At 41.2% G+C, this 15,988-nt stretch overlaps 1 protein-coding gene across 2 annotated transcripts in view; it reads right to left on the minus strand.

Moving 5' to 3' along the window:
• srcap (Snf2-related CREBBP activator protein) overlaps positions 1-15,988 on the minus strand; it is a 36,790-nt gene that overhangs the window by 10,722 nt on the left and 10,080 nt on the right. Inside the window, exons 7-26 of one of the 2 annotated variants that reach the window (XM_063003096.1) lie at positions 15,666-15,852; positions 15,289-15,458; positions 15,090-15,177; positions 12,679-12,768; positions 12,411-12,581; positions 9,467-9,681; positions 7,350-7,527; positions 7,128-7,264; positions 5,466-5,635; positions 5,126-5,318; positions 4,841-4,977; positions 4,527-4,713; positions 4,143-4,312; positions 3,764-3,915; positions 3,445-3,645; positions 2,798-2,950; positions 2,484-2,657; positions 1,581-1,892; positions 751-902; positions 345-655 (exon numbers count right to left, since the gene is read on the minus strand). In XM_063003096.1, coding sequence (XP_062859166.1) covers positions 345-655; positions 751-902; positions 1,581-1,892; positions 2,484-2,657; positions 2,798-2,950; positions 3,445-3,645; positions 3,764-3,915; positions 4,143-4,312; positions 4,527-4,713; positions 4,841-4,977; positions 5,126-5,318; positions 5,466-5,635; positions 7,128-7,264; positions 7,350-7,527; positions 9,467-9,681; positions 12,411-12,581; positions 12,679-12,768; positions 15,090-15,177; positions 15,289-15,458; positions 15,666-15,852 — 3,548 coding nt within the window. The remainder of the gene's footprint in view (positions 1-344; positions 656-750; positions 903-1,580; positions 1,893-2,483; positions 2,658-2,797; positions 2,951-3,444; positions 3,646-3,763; positions 3,916-4,142; positions 4,313-4,526; positions 4,714-4,840; positions 4,978-5,125; positions 5,319-5,465; positions 5,636-7,127; positions 7,265-7,349; positions 7,528-9,466; positions 9,682-12,410; positions 12,582-12,678; positions 12,769-15,089; positions 15,178-15,288; positions 15,459-15,665; positions 15,853-15,988) is intronic. The other variant, XM_063003097.1, reaches the window with a different exon arrangement.

A 15,988-nucleotide genomic window follows, 5' to 3' on the forward strand; every position in this document is an offset into this window, starting at 1 on the left:
AATGCACCACCCTTGTCCTGACAGAGGACAGCTGAAGACTGTTCTGTTCACACGCCAGAGTCTCACAGAGGGTTGTATCATGTACAGAGTGTCTCACTTTGCCCTTCTGTGAATCATCCACCCCTGGTGCAGGTGTCTCGTGCATTCAGCAGAGGTGGCGTTTGCAGTATCAATGAAAGACCCTGCTGAACTTCCTGCCTTAAGAACAGTCAATTTGATTTATACCCCAGCCAGATCGATAGCACAGCAGAGATTCGCAGTGGTGGGCTGATCCATTGGACTAAGCCACCCGAGCACCCCATGAAGAACAGACTTTTTTTTTTATAATGGATTTGCAGGCATACCTGTCTAGGATCTCGCTCATCATCTGCAGTCTTTCCTCAGAGCTGTGAATGACTTTTCTCAAGGTTTTGCAGCTGTCCTGGTGATCATGCTTAAGCTGGGATTGAGAAATGAGGCAAGAGCTGTAGCCTGAATGGCTCCATGTGTTAAGTATGGGACGGGTTGGAGTTGGATTAGGTCCGGGTAGAAAAGTGAGAAAGTCCAAAACCTCTTTTCCATACACAGGTTTGCTGTTACAGTGCAATTCATTGATTCGAAAGATCTGAGATATCCGATCATCCCGGTGAGCCTTAAGCCGGTCCTCAAGCAATGACTGTCAAAAAAAAGCATGTCAATCAAGTAGGCTGAAATTAGGTACTTAAAATATAAGAATGTTTAACTTGATGTACATGCATAATGTAGTTATACCATGTGGAAGGGAGATCGTGGTGGAGGTTGGACTCGGGGGCGCTGACATCTAACTGCATTGCTTTGAGATGATGCCGCAGGCTTCTGATTGCCTACATGCGAGGTGACATTACTACTGCTCTCCTCAGGGCCTGATGAAGCTTTCACCTTAGCTACAAATAAGGAGTAATATATGTTACTATAAATTAATGCAAGTTTGATACACATAGTAAAACTTTTGTACTTTATGTTTATGTCTATGTGGCAAGTTTTACATGCCAAAGCTGGTATATTTCATACTTAAGTGATACACTTCTCAGATCATGGTCTATCATTAATTTAACTGTCTGCTCATACCAAAACATATTCAAGATTTACATTTTTCCAAAATAAATACAGCTGCACATTTCACTTTATTTAAACCAACTATAATAGATATTTTTCTGTTTTATTATTTTCTTCTACACAAAGTATAAAAATTGCTCTTACAAATATAAAACACTGCCCTTTAATTTTAAACAAATATTTGCTTTAAACTTGGATACCAGATTAAATGAAAACTTACCTCAGTATTTTTCTAGTTAACCAATATATCGACTTTTGTTCATACATTAACGATGTGGTATTCACACGGCAATTGTAAAAGCATTTTGATTCTAGGATACCTTTTTACATAATGCCTATCAGATAAATTCTTACTTAATACCTGCGTTAATCCAGGACCCTCTTGCTGTGAGGCAACAATGCTACCCACCGAGCCACCATGCCGCCTCTTTAATAGGTAAATGACCTGCCTGTGCCAACCACAACCCTACAGCTTCCAATGAAACTTGCGTCTATTTATTGCCTACCTAAGTCAGAGCTTGTTGTCGGCTCCTCCTGCACCTTGACCACAGGACGGGTAGGTGGAGGTTGACTAGGGGTTGCGGTAGAGGCTCGAGGTGAAGCAGTGTAAACAGGAGGCCTCTGGGGAGGCGGTTGAGGAGTAGGCAGTCTCAACACAGGGCTTGGAGTACCATGTGGGTGCAGCAAGACAGACTGAGGAGCAGCAACACGAAGAGAAGGAGACACAGCCAGAGTGGGGACCTGCCCACCCTCTTTGCCTGGTGCTTGACGAACAACAATCTTAACAATTCCTGGTCCACTTACTCTGGATGATGGTACTGAATGAAAGAATGGGAGACAATAAGTAATTCAGCATACCAACCTAAGTTTATGCACAGAAAAAGTTTGTTTGTTTTGACTGGGCACCATACTATGGATTACAGTAGCAGAGCTGAGATGTATGCAGGGTCTGCTGAATCCTAGATTAGTACTATAAAAGCTTAAACTACAATCCAAAACGTGTTTTAGGTAAACGTTGGAACATTGTATTTGTTCCTTATTAAGTGTATTTGAAAACAAACATGTTAGATTATATCCGGCACAGCCCACTTACACCTAATATAAGGAAGAAATGAAAAGAAAACCTCATCTCGACAAACAACCAACAAAAATAAATCATCCATGAGCTAAAACAGTCCATTCATCTCTAATATTTCTCCTGTGCTTTTTTAAAAATGTAATAGTCTATGTCTAAGAAAAAAAACCTTATCTATTGTAATATTATTTACACTTTTGGGCAAAACTGATCAATTTTCGACTACCCATGTCTTGCTCTGCTGAGTAACAGGTAGTTTGGTACCCAGACTACAGCACTGCAGCAACCACGGTGACAATGACTGGGAGTATAAACTCAAGGGCAGCACCAGTACCTTGAGCGGCAGTGAGGGGTAACACTAGTCCAGAGCAGGTTGGGGTAGTGCTTGCTGGGTTGGGATTTGCTGAGATGCTACCTGACTGACTAAGTGTATGGAGAACTGCAACCTGAGCTGGCTGACTAATAAGGTGGTGCTGCCCACCGCTGGATACCAGATGAACTACATTTCCTAAAGGGAACACATCCACATGAGAAATTGTTAGGCCATCAACTGAACCAGCACTAGCACAGAGTACAGGCATGCACGAAATCAAACCCAGCCCCAGCTGCTAATCCAAGAGAATGAACTAAAACAATCCAGTAACCCACCTTGAATGGCCTGTGGCTGGGGAGGAGGTGGGGCACCAGAGAGTGTGAGCTTGTTGCCCTGCAACTGAAATGTGACTGGCTTGCTGCCCTGACTGGATGATACTGGACGACCGGCCAAGGAGGCAAGTTGGGCGATACTAACCACCTCTCCAGCTGCATGGAAAAAGACAAAGTTAATTTTTCCCTTAGTTTATCAACACACACCCACACACAAAGAGAGAGAGAGAGAGAGAGAGAGAGAGAGAGAGAGAGAGAGAGAGAGAGAGAGAGAGAGAGAGAGCGAGAGAGCATAAAAGAAGCAATTGGAAATATTCAATCCTCCTAACCTTAAAAGGTATCAAGGTGATTTGCATAGAATTAAACAAAAACAACAATGATCGAACAATATGGCTATACATCCTATAGTCACCACTAAAACATTTGTCTCAGCCTTTATCATATTCAGATTTCAAGTTACTCAATGCATGTATGGTGTGTAGATAGTTAAAATGTGTTTTCAGTCCTGTTTAGGTGTTTTTTTATATTTTATATGTTTATTTGCTGTATCCTTTAACATATTTATAACCTTATTCTTTCAGAGGTTGAATATTTTTTCATTGCATATGCTGTAAATAAAAGAATAAACAATAATAGTTAGGTAAGTTTACATGGCAATCTGGCCTGCATATCAGGGCTGAGAAGGACCCTTTGAGTCACAACATTACTGGCAGGTTGAGTGGAAGCCAGTGGAGCAGGGGCAATGGACGGTGGTGGGGGTCGAACACTCATGATGGGATTTGCAGCTCCTGCTGAAGAGACACTTTGTGACACTGACGGTCTTGGAGTAGCAACTGGAGTAGCAGGACAGACTAAAAAACAAAACCTTGACTTAGGTCATATAGGTAGCATTTAATGTACCAAGTGGTCATATTTTAAAATACAAAAAAAATAAAATAAAAGAAGAATTTAAACAGAATCTAAACTGACCTGGTGGGACTGGCTGTGCAGGAGCAGGACAGACCTCTGTGTTAGGAGGAGGCCTTGGAGGCTGGACAGTAGGCGAGACTGGACATGTGGGCTTTGGGTTGTTTTCTGTCCCTGCTAAACGCCCATCAGACTTAGGGAGTGGCTGAAGCATCCTTTTTCATAAACATAAACAAACACATTGCTCTAATGAACCATTACTAATTATGCTAATTATATTAGTATATTATACTAATATATTAGTAGCACAATTAATTGTTTAGTGTGTTTTTAAATGTAAAAACAAAGTTAGCCTAAAACATCAATAAATCCACAAATATCCGTCAACCACAATTAAAACATTTAAGCTGCTCAAGAGTCCAGGCTCTTTATTGAAGCATACCTGTTGACCTTCATGCGAACAGGTTTGGGTCTGGGTGGAGGCTCGGGGGACTCCATGATCTCCTGAATGAGCTGGCGAGTCACTTTTCTATGAGGAAGGTAAACATCTGCTTGATATCGAGAGACGCATCCCTCCAGATTGACCAGATCAAAGATGGAAATGTCACAGTGCTGTGAGAGAAGATGGGCACAGAGAATTCATAGTACAGCTTAAGACGACAAAGACATGACTAGTTAGTGATATGATTTTAAACCAGGGAAAAACTAGAAAACTAGGCTCCTAATTATACCATACAGACTAACAGTTTGTTTCTAGTTGCACAAATACAAAAAAATATTAAACAATGCACAACATTCTGTTACGTACCTAAAATCTGAGACTCACCTGAAAAGGGGATTTGTCCGAGGCCTGCAGAACCAGGGAGGCAGTGGAGTAGATGATAGGCCTAATGATGAAGGGAGAGTGGATGGGCCGAGGGTCAAACAGGTTGGGGTGGTTACACACTTTACGCAGCTGCATCAGGATGTTGATCACAGACATGAAATGACCACTGGCGAGAGTTTCCTTTGTTCTGGTAAATAAGTTGCACACAAAAATAGTGAAAAACAGACAAACACTACATCTACAAAAATGATTAATCATCAAGAATTCACAAAAGACACTCGGGCCAACTCATACTTAATTATCCGAACACTTACGAAGCCTGTGCCATAAAGTCATCGTAAAGGAAGCGCTGTCGTTTGGAGAGGCGACATCGCACAACATGCTCGTACTTTTTGGGCATTTGTTTTTCCACATCTGCTTTGATTCGTCTGAGAAGAAAGGGCCTCAGCACCTAAAACAGGCAGAATGATGTTTGGAATCTTTGAATTAGTAGGCTGTATGTTATTGCAGGACAACTATCCATGTGCATTTTTTTTTATTTATACATATGTCTGCGTGCACACATTGTGTTTAACCTCTACTAAAGTAAGAGTACCCACCTTATGCAGCCGTTTCACAAGTCCCTCATTGTACTCCTGGCTGCCTTCAATCATACCAGTCAGTGGGTTGGAGAACCACTCCTTGAACTCACGGTGCGACTGGAAGACGTGCGGCATGAGGAAGTGCATGAGTGACCACAACTCCATTAGACTGTTCTGAAGTGGCGTGCCAGTGAGCAGCAGCCTTCGATGACTGGAGTTACAATCACAAAGAAAAGACATATTTTAAAAACAAAAAAAGCTACAGGTCCAGTGAAGTCCACTTAATATGAAAAAGGTCTGGCAACATGAAAATTCTTAAAAATAACTGCATATAATAATACCAAATTTACATAAGCACCTGTTAAAATTCAGCAGGCTTTGCCAACGCTGGGACTTGAAGTTTTTAATGTTCTGTGCCTCGTCCAGAATGAGATATTTCCAGGACTTGCGTCTGAATGCTTGATGGTCTTGCAAAACTAACTTATATGAGGTGATGCACACATGGAAGGCATTTGGTTTGGTCCAGCCCTGTTAAAAACATATGAGGAGAAAAAGTTCACAGCAATCAGGTGATTAAAATGTGTAAATAAAAAAGGTTGCAGCATAAAGCTACATTCACATAATAATTATTAAACTACTTTCCTGCTGCCTGTATAAATGTTTTCTATAAAGTGACGCAGTGCGGCTTACCTTGCCACTTTGATGCTCAGTTTTTACCGGTTGTCAATGATTAAACTCTAACCCAGTTGAGCTCCCATTTAGACAAAGTGTTTATATCAGCGGCCCCAAACCTTTTTTGCACCACGGACCAGTTTTATATAAAATATAATTTCGCGGACCGGCGGGGGCGGGAGGATTTAAAATAGAACAACTATACTGCTCACAAATGAGCTTTTTTCACTGCAACAAGACACTGCTTCCACCCGGGGGTGATATGAGACGATAAACACCCATGTGTTGGAAATGGAAGCAGTCCATTAGGGTGAACTTTATTCTGCTCAGTATTAATGAGATTTTTTTTTTTATTGCCTACATTTTACAGTTCCGATAAGCTGTTACTGCTAAGAGTAGATGTTACAATCAGAAAATGAAAAGCAGTAAAACAGTAAAGCAGTAACTGCTCCAGTCCTGGATGTGTAAAACTTTATAAAAGGTCCGTGTTGGTTTGCAGTTTAGTTAGCGAAGCTTCAGATGTGACGCTCTGCATCATTCAAGTTCTTGTATTTCTCTGTGTTTAGTACCATAACGGCGATATAAACCCTAGATTTACAGCTTAGATTACAGCTTTACACCTGACTTTTGAAGTTCATGTCTTGTTAAAAACTCTATCGTCTCAGTCAGTCGCGCTCAGTTCTGTTCGCCGACACATCACGGTGAAGCTCGATACACTCGCCTCGCACACACATAAATCGAAAGTTGCGGAAATTCAAAGAAATAGCGCTCCCGTGAAAATAAAAACAATCCTGTTATATGGCGTGTGATGTACATTTATTTACGTCTGATTTTTAATTGCCACTGACCTCATGCGGGCCGGTTGGGGATGGCTCGTGGGCCGGATGTGGCCTACATTATTTATTTTTTCTGTGCGGCCCGGTAATAAATTACCCACGGACCGGTACCAGTTCTGCAGCCCGGTGGTTGGGGACCACTGGTTTATATGATGTAGATAGAAGAGAAGCACAAACATGGCAAAGGGAAACCAATTCTCACTGCTTCCCAAAACCCTAAGCTGCTTTAATTCAAGCTTAAATCTTGCAAGGCATTGTGGGGAAAATACAGTTTAGCAACTACTGAGCTGCGAAATACAGAGACTGAGTTTGCATTTTAGAAATGCATCCTAAAATGGCTTGTTGTGGCTTCATAGCTCTTCAATATGAATAACTCACCCTTAGATTTAGGAAACAATAAAATTTCATGAACCGCTTTCTAATCTTGTTTTGGGGACCATCACAAAGCTTTCTTGTGTTAAACTAAAACACATTTCATACAATACTATGCAAATGAAATATTTTAAGCATACCTGTCTTTTAAGTTTGCGCTCTTTCTGGCTACCATAATAAGTGAGAATTTTAAACCCAGGGCACCAGCGCTTCAGCTCCATCTCCCAGTTCAGCATCACACTGGTGGGCACAATGATGAGATGAGGTCCCCAATTACCTGTGCGGATCACAAGATGTTTAGGATTCCCCATGTTTCTAATGTGAAATGCAAATCATGAAAATAATGTATTTAATTTTCTAACCTTTTTCACAAGCAAGATGTGCCAATACAGCAATAGTCTGAATAGTTTTACCAAGACCCATTTCATCCGCCAAGATACCATTAAGTTTTTTTTCATACATTGTGACCAACCAGTCCAGTCCAATGTGCTGGTACTCACGCAGGCTGCCATGAAGTAAGAATGGAATAGGTGTTTTTACCTTTAACAGAAAGGAAGAGAAGTTAAAATGATTACTTACTATACATTGTCAATCCTAAGCAACCTAAACAGTTGTGTATCACAAACAAGATCATCAATTTAATTTTAGGTTAGGGTCTTACCTACTTTAATTAGGCAAGAGTTTATTTGCACAGCATGATTGATCAATCAATGTCTCTTAATCACTCTTAATAGCCAATCATGTCTGTATGCAGACAACAAATTCAAACCCTGGATCCCAGTGACAGTGGGCTAGCATAGTAACAGCTGTAACATTAATATGCAGCTTTTACTTTGTATTAGACCACTGCACTGTAAGGCGTTTTAAGAAGAAATTTATATAGGCTTATATATTCACTCTCACAACCAGGCGTAACATCACTTTTTGAAGTCAACAGTCGGTAATGTGAATAAGATTAATTATATTATTTGTCGAAGCTGCTTTTTTGCACCTACTAATTTGACATGATTTTTTAAATAAAATTTTCCCCTTTTTCATCTGGTACATATTGATAAGTTATTTGTTAAATTTAGGGTAGGTAGGCATCAATGTTTAGAATGGCAGCTGCATGCATAAATGTACAGGGGTTGGACAAAATAACTGAAACACCTGGTTTTAGACCACAATAATTTATTAGTATGGTGTAGGGCCTCCTTTTGCGGCCAATACAGCGTCAATTCGTCTTGGAAATGACATATACAAGTCCTGCACAGTGGTCAGAGGGATTTTAAGCCATTCTTCTTGCAGGATAGTGGCCAGGTCACTACGTGATGCTGGTGGAGGAAAACGTTTCCTGACTCGCTTCTCCAAAACACCCCAAAGTGGCTCAATAATATTTAGATCTGGTGACTGTGCAGGCCATGGGAGATGTTCAACTTCACTTTCATGTTCATCAAACCAATCTTTCACCAGTCTTGCTGTGTGTATTGGTGCATTGTCATCCTGATACACGGCACCGCCTTCAGGATACAATGTTTGAACCATTGGATGCACATGGTCCTCCAGAATGGTTCGGTAGTCCTTGGCAGTGACGCGCCCATCTAGCACAAGTATTGGGCCAAGGGAATGCCATGATATGGCAGCCCAAACCATCACTGATCCACCCCCATGCTTCACTCTGGGCATGCAACAGTCTGGGTGGTACGCTTCTTTGGGGCTTCTCCACACCGTAATTCTCCCGGATGTGGGGAAAACAGTAAAGGTGGACTCATCAGAGAACAATACATGTTTCACATTGTCCACAGCCCAAGATTTGCGCTCCTTGCACCATTGAAACCGACGTTTGGCATTGGCACGAGTGACCAAAGGTTTGGCTATAGCAGCCCGGCCGTGTATATTGACCCTGTGGAGCTCCCGACGGACAGTTCTGGTGGAAACAGGAGAGTCGAGGTGCACATTTAATTCTGCCGTGATTTGGGCAGCCGTGGTTTTATGTTTTTTGGATACAATCCGGGTTAGCACCCGAACATCCCTTTCAGACAGCTTCCTCTTGCGTCCACAGTTAATCCTGTTGGATGTGGTTTGTCCTTCTTGGTGGTATGCTGACATTACCCTGGATACCGTGGCTCTTGATACATCACAAAGACTTGCTGTCTTGGTCACAGATGCGCCAGCAAGACGTGCACCAACAATTTGTCCTCTTTTGAACTCTGGTATGTCACCCATAATGTTGTGTGCATTGCAATATTTTGAGCAAAACTGTGCTCTTACCCTGCTAATTGAACCTTCACACTCTGCTCTTACTGGTGCAATGTGCAATTAATGAAGATTGGCCACCAGACTGGTCCAATTTAGCCATGAAACCTCCCACACTAAAATGACAGGTGTTTCAGTTATTTTGTCCAACCCCTGTACATGTCAAGTACAACTACAGAATTTACTGAGGCGTAAAACTGTGTGGCACTAAGCTTGGCTTTGCTACCATAACAGAGTTACTTACACTAGTTGTGGCGAGTGTGTATCCTTTAGGCTGCAGGCTTTCGGCAGTAGCAGCTATATGGCTGATTTCCTTTTTGGGACGTTGAGATGTGGAGCTAGAGGGGCTTTGATCACCTTCCCTCAGTAAAGCCTCCATTCCTTCTCCTGCATCATCATCCCCATCTTCCTCTTTGCTTTTTTCTGCTTCTGTTACCTCCTCTTCATCAGTGTTTTCAGCTGAAAAAGTAAATTAGAAACATTTTTGTTACATATATGTTTTTAATGTAATAAGTTGAATTTCAGTATTTCAGGAATATAATGACTTGTTTACAGTTGAAGTGACAATTATCCCTAAAACAGCACTAGTATTTCAGACAAAAGTGTAACTACTGAACAATTACACTCGCTTTGTTAGGTGCACTTACATGGTACATACAGTGTATCACAAAAGTGAGTACACCCCTCACATTTCTGCAAATATTTCATTATATCTTTTCATGGGACAACACTATAGACATGAAACTTGGATATAACTTAGAGTAGTCAGTGTACAACTTGTATAGCAGTGTAGATTTACTGTCTTCTGAAAATAACTCCACACACAGCCATTAATGTCTAAATAGCTGGCAACATAAGTGAGTACACCCCACAGTGAACATGTCCAAATTGTGCCCAAATGTGTCGTTGTCCCTCCCTGGTGTCATGTGTCAAGGTCCCAGGTGTAAATGGGGAGCAGGGCTGTTAAATTTGGTGCTTTGGGTACAATTCTCTCATACTGGCCACTGGATATTCAACATGGCACCTCATGGCAAAGAACTCTCTGAGGATGTGAGAAATAGAATTGTTGCTCTCCACAAAGATGGCCTGGGCTATAAGAAGATTGCTAACACCCTGAAACTGAGCTACAGCATGGTGGCCAAGGTCATACAGCGGTTTTCCAGGACAGGTTCCACTCGGAACAGGCTTCGCCAGGGTCGACCAAAGAAGTTGAGTCCACGTGTTCGGCGTCATATCCAGAGGTTGGCTTTAAAAAATAGACACATGAGTGCTGCCAGCATTGCTGCAGAGTTTGAAGAGGTGGGAGGTCAGCCTGTCAGTGCTCAGACCATACGCCGCACACTGCATCAACTCGGTCTGCATGGTCGTCATCCCAGAAGGAAGCTGACGCACAAGAAAGCCCGCAAACAGTTTGCTGAAGACAAGCAGTCCAAGAACATGGATTACTGGAATGCCCTGTGGTCTGACGAGACCAAGATAAACTTGTTAGGCTCAGATGGTGTCCAGCATGTGTGGCGGCACCCTGGTGAGAAGTACCAAGACAACTGTATCTTGCCTACAGTCAAGCATGGTGGTGGTAGCATCATGGTCTTGGGCTGCATGAGTGTTGCTGGCACTGGGGAGCTGCAGTTCATTGAGTGAAACATGAATTCCAACATGTACTGTGACATTCTGAAACAGAGCATGATCCCCTCCCTTCGAAAACTGGGCCTCATGGCAGTTTTCCAACAGGATAACGACCCCAAACACAACCTCCAAGATGACAACTGCCTTGCTGAGGAAGCTGAAGGTAAAGGTGATGGACTAAACCCAATTGAACACCTGTGGCACATCCTCAAGTGGAAGGTGGAGGAGTTCAAGGTGTCTAACATCCACCAGCTCCGTGATGTCATCATGGAGGAGTGGAAGAGGATTCCAGTAGCAACCTGTGCAGCTCTGGTGAATTCCATGCCCAGGAGGGTTAAGGCAGTGCTGGATAATAATGGTGGTCACACAAAATATTGACACTTTGGGCACAATTTGGACATGTTCACTGTGGGGTGTACTCACTTATGTTGCCAGCTATTTAGACATTAATGGCTGTGTGTTGAGTTATTTTCAGAAGACAGTAAATCTACACTGCTATACAAGTTGTACACTGACTACTCTAAGTTATATCCAAGTTTCATGTCTATAGTGTTGTCCCATGAAAAGATATAATGAAATATTTACAGAAATGTGAGGGGTGTACTCACTTTTGTGATACACTGTACATTCATCATTTTATGAACTACATCTACCATACAGATTTGTGTTGATATAAAATTACTGACTGCAGTCTATCTGTTACTCCGAACACTCTGTCACACCCCTGTAGTCTATTTATTAATCAAAAAGATTCACAATGACCAAATGAAGTCTGGGTGGTTAATGATGTTCTCAGCACTGCAGTGACACCAACATGGTAATGATGTGTTGTTCCATGAGAGTATGAGATGCAGCACTGTTTTCAAATACTGTTTAAACTTACTAGACTTTTTTAAGGAACACATGCTGGTGTTAGCACCCAGCTGTACAACTGGTATGCAGTTACGAGACTAGAACAATTTGTTTTCCAAGCACAACGTGTTAATCTGTGTTAATATTCCTTTAGTCTTTTATTAGTGGACAGGATGCTGCTGGCTTTATATTTAGGTTGGAGCAATAATATTCTTCCAGCATTGACACTGAGGTGTTTAAAAATCCCAACAACACTGCTGCACCTGATACACTCATACCAGTACAACACACTACTGTGTTAATCATTGCAGTGCTGAGAGTGGTCCACCACCCAAACATCATTTGGTCATTAAAGGTCCTTCGATGGTCTCTTTCTATTGATAAACGAGGTTAAGGGGATGTGCAACAGATGAGCTAAAATCAGTAATAGTTAACGCACAAAGTTCATCTGCATGGTAGGTAAAGCTTACAAAAAAAACAACGTGCATACCAGAGAGGTGTACCTAATAAAGTGCTCACTAAATGTGTATAACTAACTATACAGCAATTAGTGCAGTAAAGAAAAGCACATTCTTGATTGTTGTTTTAAGGTCATATATAGAATCACTTATGCATATATTAACAGCAATGCCCAGTCATTAATTTCATCTGTATATTCTCGTGGCTATTTTAGAAACAGGCAAATCCGAAAAGGCTACACTGTCAAGAACCTGAAGATGCGGCACTTTCGTCCTCACTGTCATCCCTCTCAGTCTGTTCCTCTTCCTCATCATCTGTTCCATCAGAGTCTTCTGAGGGCTCTGGTGATACTGAGGGCTCTTCAAAATCGGAAGCATACGCTCCCGTGTACTTCTCCAGCAACTCTTCAATACTGATTTCACCTAAAGACAATATATTACCAAGATATTACATAAAGAAATTAAACTTATTCAGCTTGGCTGTAAGAAACAATTAGAACTACATGTAAACACAATTTACCCTCTCTGGCCAAGTCATCAAGTTCATCTGCATGGTTTTCATCTCCCTCAATCACCTCCTGGGCTGCTATGGTGTCTTCAACATCTTCAGCTTTAATTTTAATTGAGAATGATTACTAAAGTTGTATTTTCAATAAACAAAAAAAACATATTTGAGCGGTACACTTATTCTTTACAAGAACAATTCAGTGTTTTATGGCTTATTTGACTTCTAAATAATATGAACGTATCCATATACTCACAAACCATTTATAACTTAAGTCTAAGGCTGCATTCATACTATAAGATGTTTTTTGCGCTTCATTTACCACAAGGCTAGGCGCATATTAGCGCTTACCAGCACATTTGCCTTTTGCATGATACACAGCAAAAACCACTGTCTGGTGGCTGTGCCACTGCGCGGTAAGCCTTAAAACAATACATAATATTGACGAAAGTATTGACAGGTTTGTGAATAAACAGTTTTTGTGCATTCAAATGTGTTTTAGTTTAAAACAAAGATGCTCTGCAGTGTTGTCATTTGAAGACATGCAAAGATAAAAAAGTGGGTTCATGATAAGCTTTTTGATTTAAACAATAAAATGATAGGAAGCCACAACAAATTATTCCAGTAAATGAGGGATTGCCATATGTATTGCAAACCCAGTCTCAACATTTTACAGTTCACTAGTCACCATGTTGTATTTTTTGCACACTGTTATGTTAAATACAACAATTTAGGAAACAGTGATACCCCTTTTCCACCGACACGGAATGGTTCCGGTTCCGGTTTGCGAACTTGATTTTGAATCGGTTCCGCGTGTTTCCCCCGAAAAAAAAGAGGTTCCAGACAGCGAACTAGCGGGCCAATGTGGCACCACAGAATACTTGATTTTTCAGCGCGAACCGTGACGTCATTGGTGGGCGTGTCAAAGTGTAAAGGTTTGGGTGCTTTGCTAAACCACTGTGCTGGTGTCTCGTATGGAGCTTGTCGCTGCATTGTTTATCTTTTAAAGTTCACTTGATTGGATTTTGATCCAGTTTGCCGCTGATATTTTCAAAGAGCCTTAAAAAAAGATGAATTGTGTGATATGACGTGGTAAAAGTGACCCGGACAGTACGAACAACGCTTAATGTCAAAAATAAAGCATAACGTGGCTTGTTGTACTAAAACAACGACCGATGAATTTGTGCATTACAGAGCGCTTATAACCAGTAATAACAGAAATTTAGTGTTTGTGTCGTACTTTTAGTACATTCAGCCACGTTACGTTTTATGTTTTACGTTACGCTTTTTCGACTCTCCCAATAAGATTCAGCCACACGCATAAACACCACACGTGAAGTAAATCCAGCTAAACACAGATACATGTGTTGTATTTTAGAGTAGATTTGATGGTTATTTCACACAAACGAATGTTCGTGTCGTGGAACTATTTGCGCCGAGGGTCGCGGTGAGAGCGAAGCGCAAAACGCTTCTCACGTCAGTGAACTAAAGAAAACAACAACTGCGACAAACACATCTACGTCTTCTTATCACCAATAGCTGAGTGATGCTTTTCACATAAAATCGAACATCTGTAACAACAGCACAAATGCTCACACATAATCTACACACTCCGCCATGATATTACTACTCTTTACATTCGTTAAGCAATGCCCATCTTTGATGACGCTGCTTGGTTCTCAAAAACTGGTGGAAACGCGGGTCGGTTCTCTACAGAACACCAAAGTTCTAAGAAACCTGAACAGAACTGGTTCAAGAACCATGGTTCTTCTGGTGGAAAGGCGCTATGAGAGTCAGTTTCTCTGTGCCATGTCTGTGCTAGGCTTCTGACCGCGGCATTTGTCTCATAACAATTGGTCTCATTAGTGGTGCTTTAAAAAGGTCAGTGGCAAACTAGGTCAAAGTTCAATTAGACTGAACTTTAAGCGTGTTGGCCAGCAGTAAAAACAGTGTCTGGGCTATCTGAGACATTAAGGGAAGAGCAGTGGTAAGATGTAAGCGGCACCACCTCACTACGTAGGACACAATGGCACAGCCAGCAAGCCACTGCAGTGTATCATAAGAATGCAGTCAATGGACAGTCTATAAATCCTAACACATTTTATTGTAAAATGTTTAAATAAACTATTAAGTCAGCAGAATAAATTCTGTGCTCTTTCAAAAATGGGGATAGATTACCACAACAACTTACAAAATGCATAAGTGCCAATAATTATTTTTATTGATTTAGTGTTAGAAGGTTAAATAAAACTAAACTAAAATACACTAAAATAATTACACCTAGACCTTGTATTTTGAGTACACAGCTGTTTTACATTTTACATATTACATGGTAATGGTGGATAGAAATTATAGTCAATGCTGCTGGATGCTTGTGAATTATTGTTTAGTGATTAATGCTACATAAAAACGTAATTGTTACTTACAATCCTCCTCATTAGCTGAAAACTCCTTGTCATCATCTTCAACAGCTAAGCAGGAATCATCCGAAAGCTCTTCCTCTGTCAGTGAGCCCTATGAGAAAAGTGCGTTTTAACATAAAAGGTTTAGTAAGTTTAGCCCCGACCACGCAGTAAAAGCGTTTGAGCTAGACAGTGTTTACTTATGTAGACAAGTCTGCAATACCTGGGGAAGAGTGAGGGTACTGAGGAGCTCATCCAACGGAAGCATGCTCTCCTGCTTCAGTAACTCGATCTCTTTTCTTTGGGTCTCGGCATCATTTCCATCTTGCTGCTCCTCCACTTCGATTGTCTCCTCGTCATCTTCTTCCTCACATGGTGGTTCGAAGTCTATATCTACAGAAAGAATAATGAAAGAGAGCATTTTGCTGGGCTGGAAAATATCACCAATTTCACAATGCACACAAGCATGGAATCATTTTCTTGAATACTAACATAGAAATGTAAAGTCTGCAGACATACACAACCTGTCTAAGCACTACAAAATCTTATCTACAATAAAACCAGTATCAGGTCAGAGCAACGACCAGTTTTTAGTCTTACCATCCTCATCAGCAACGTTAAGCTGACTGGGTCGGGAAGGAACACTGGAAGCTGCAGGAGTGGCCTGCAAGGACTGGCTGAGCAGATCTGAGTAGCGCTCTGTTTGGCCAACAATGAAGTCCAGCTGGAGATCCAGGGCTTTTTTGCGCTTCTCCTCCAGGCGAGACTGTTGTTTATACTGGACTAACTGCATGGGATCACATGAAGGAGACCAATATTGTAAACATGAACGATAAAATTAACAACAGTACAAATGGGTTTGTTAAAACAAGCGTGACTATAATTTCAAACAGAAGTAAAATGGAATTTCACAATGATAGTTT

Source organism: Trichomycterus rosablanca, chromosome 10 (genome assembly GCF_030014385.1).
Source record: "Trichomycterus rosablanca isolate fTriRos1 chromosome 10, fTriRos1.hap1, whole genome shotgun sequence".
NCBI lineage: Eukaryota > Metazoa > Chordata > Actinopteri > Siluriformes > Trichomycteridae > Trichomycterus > Trichomycterus rosablanca.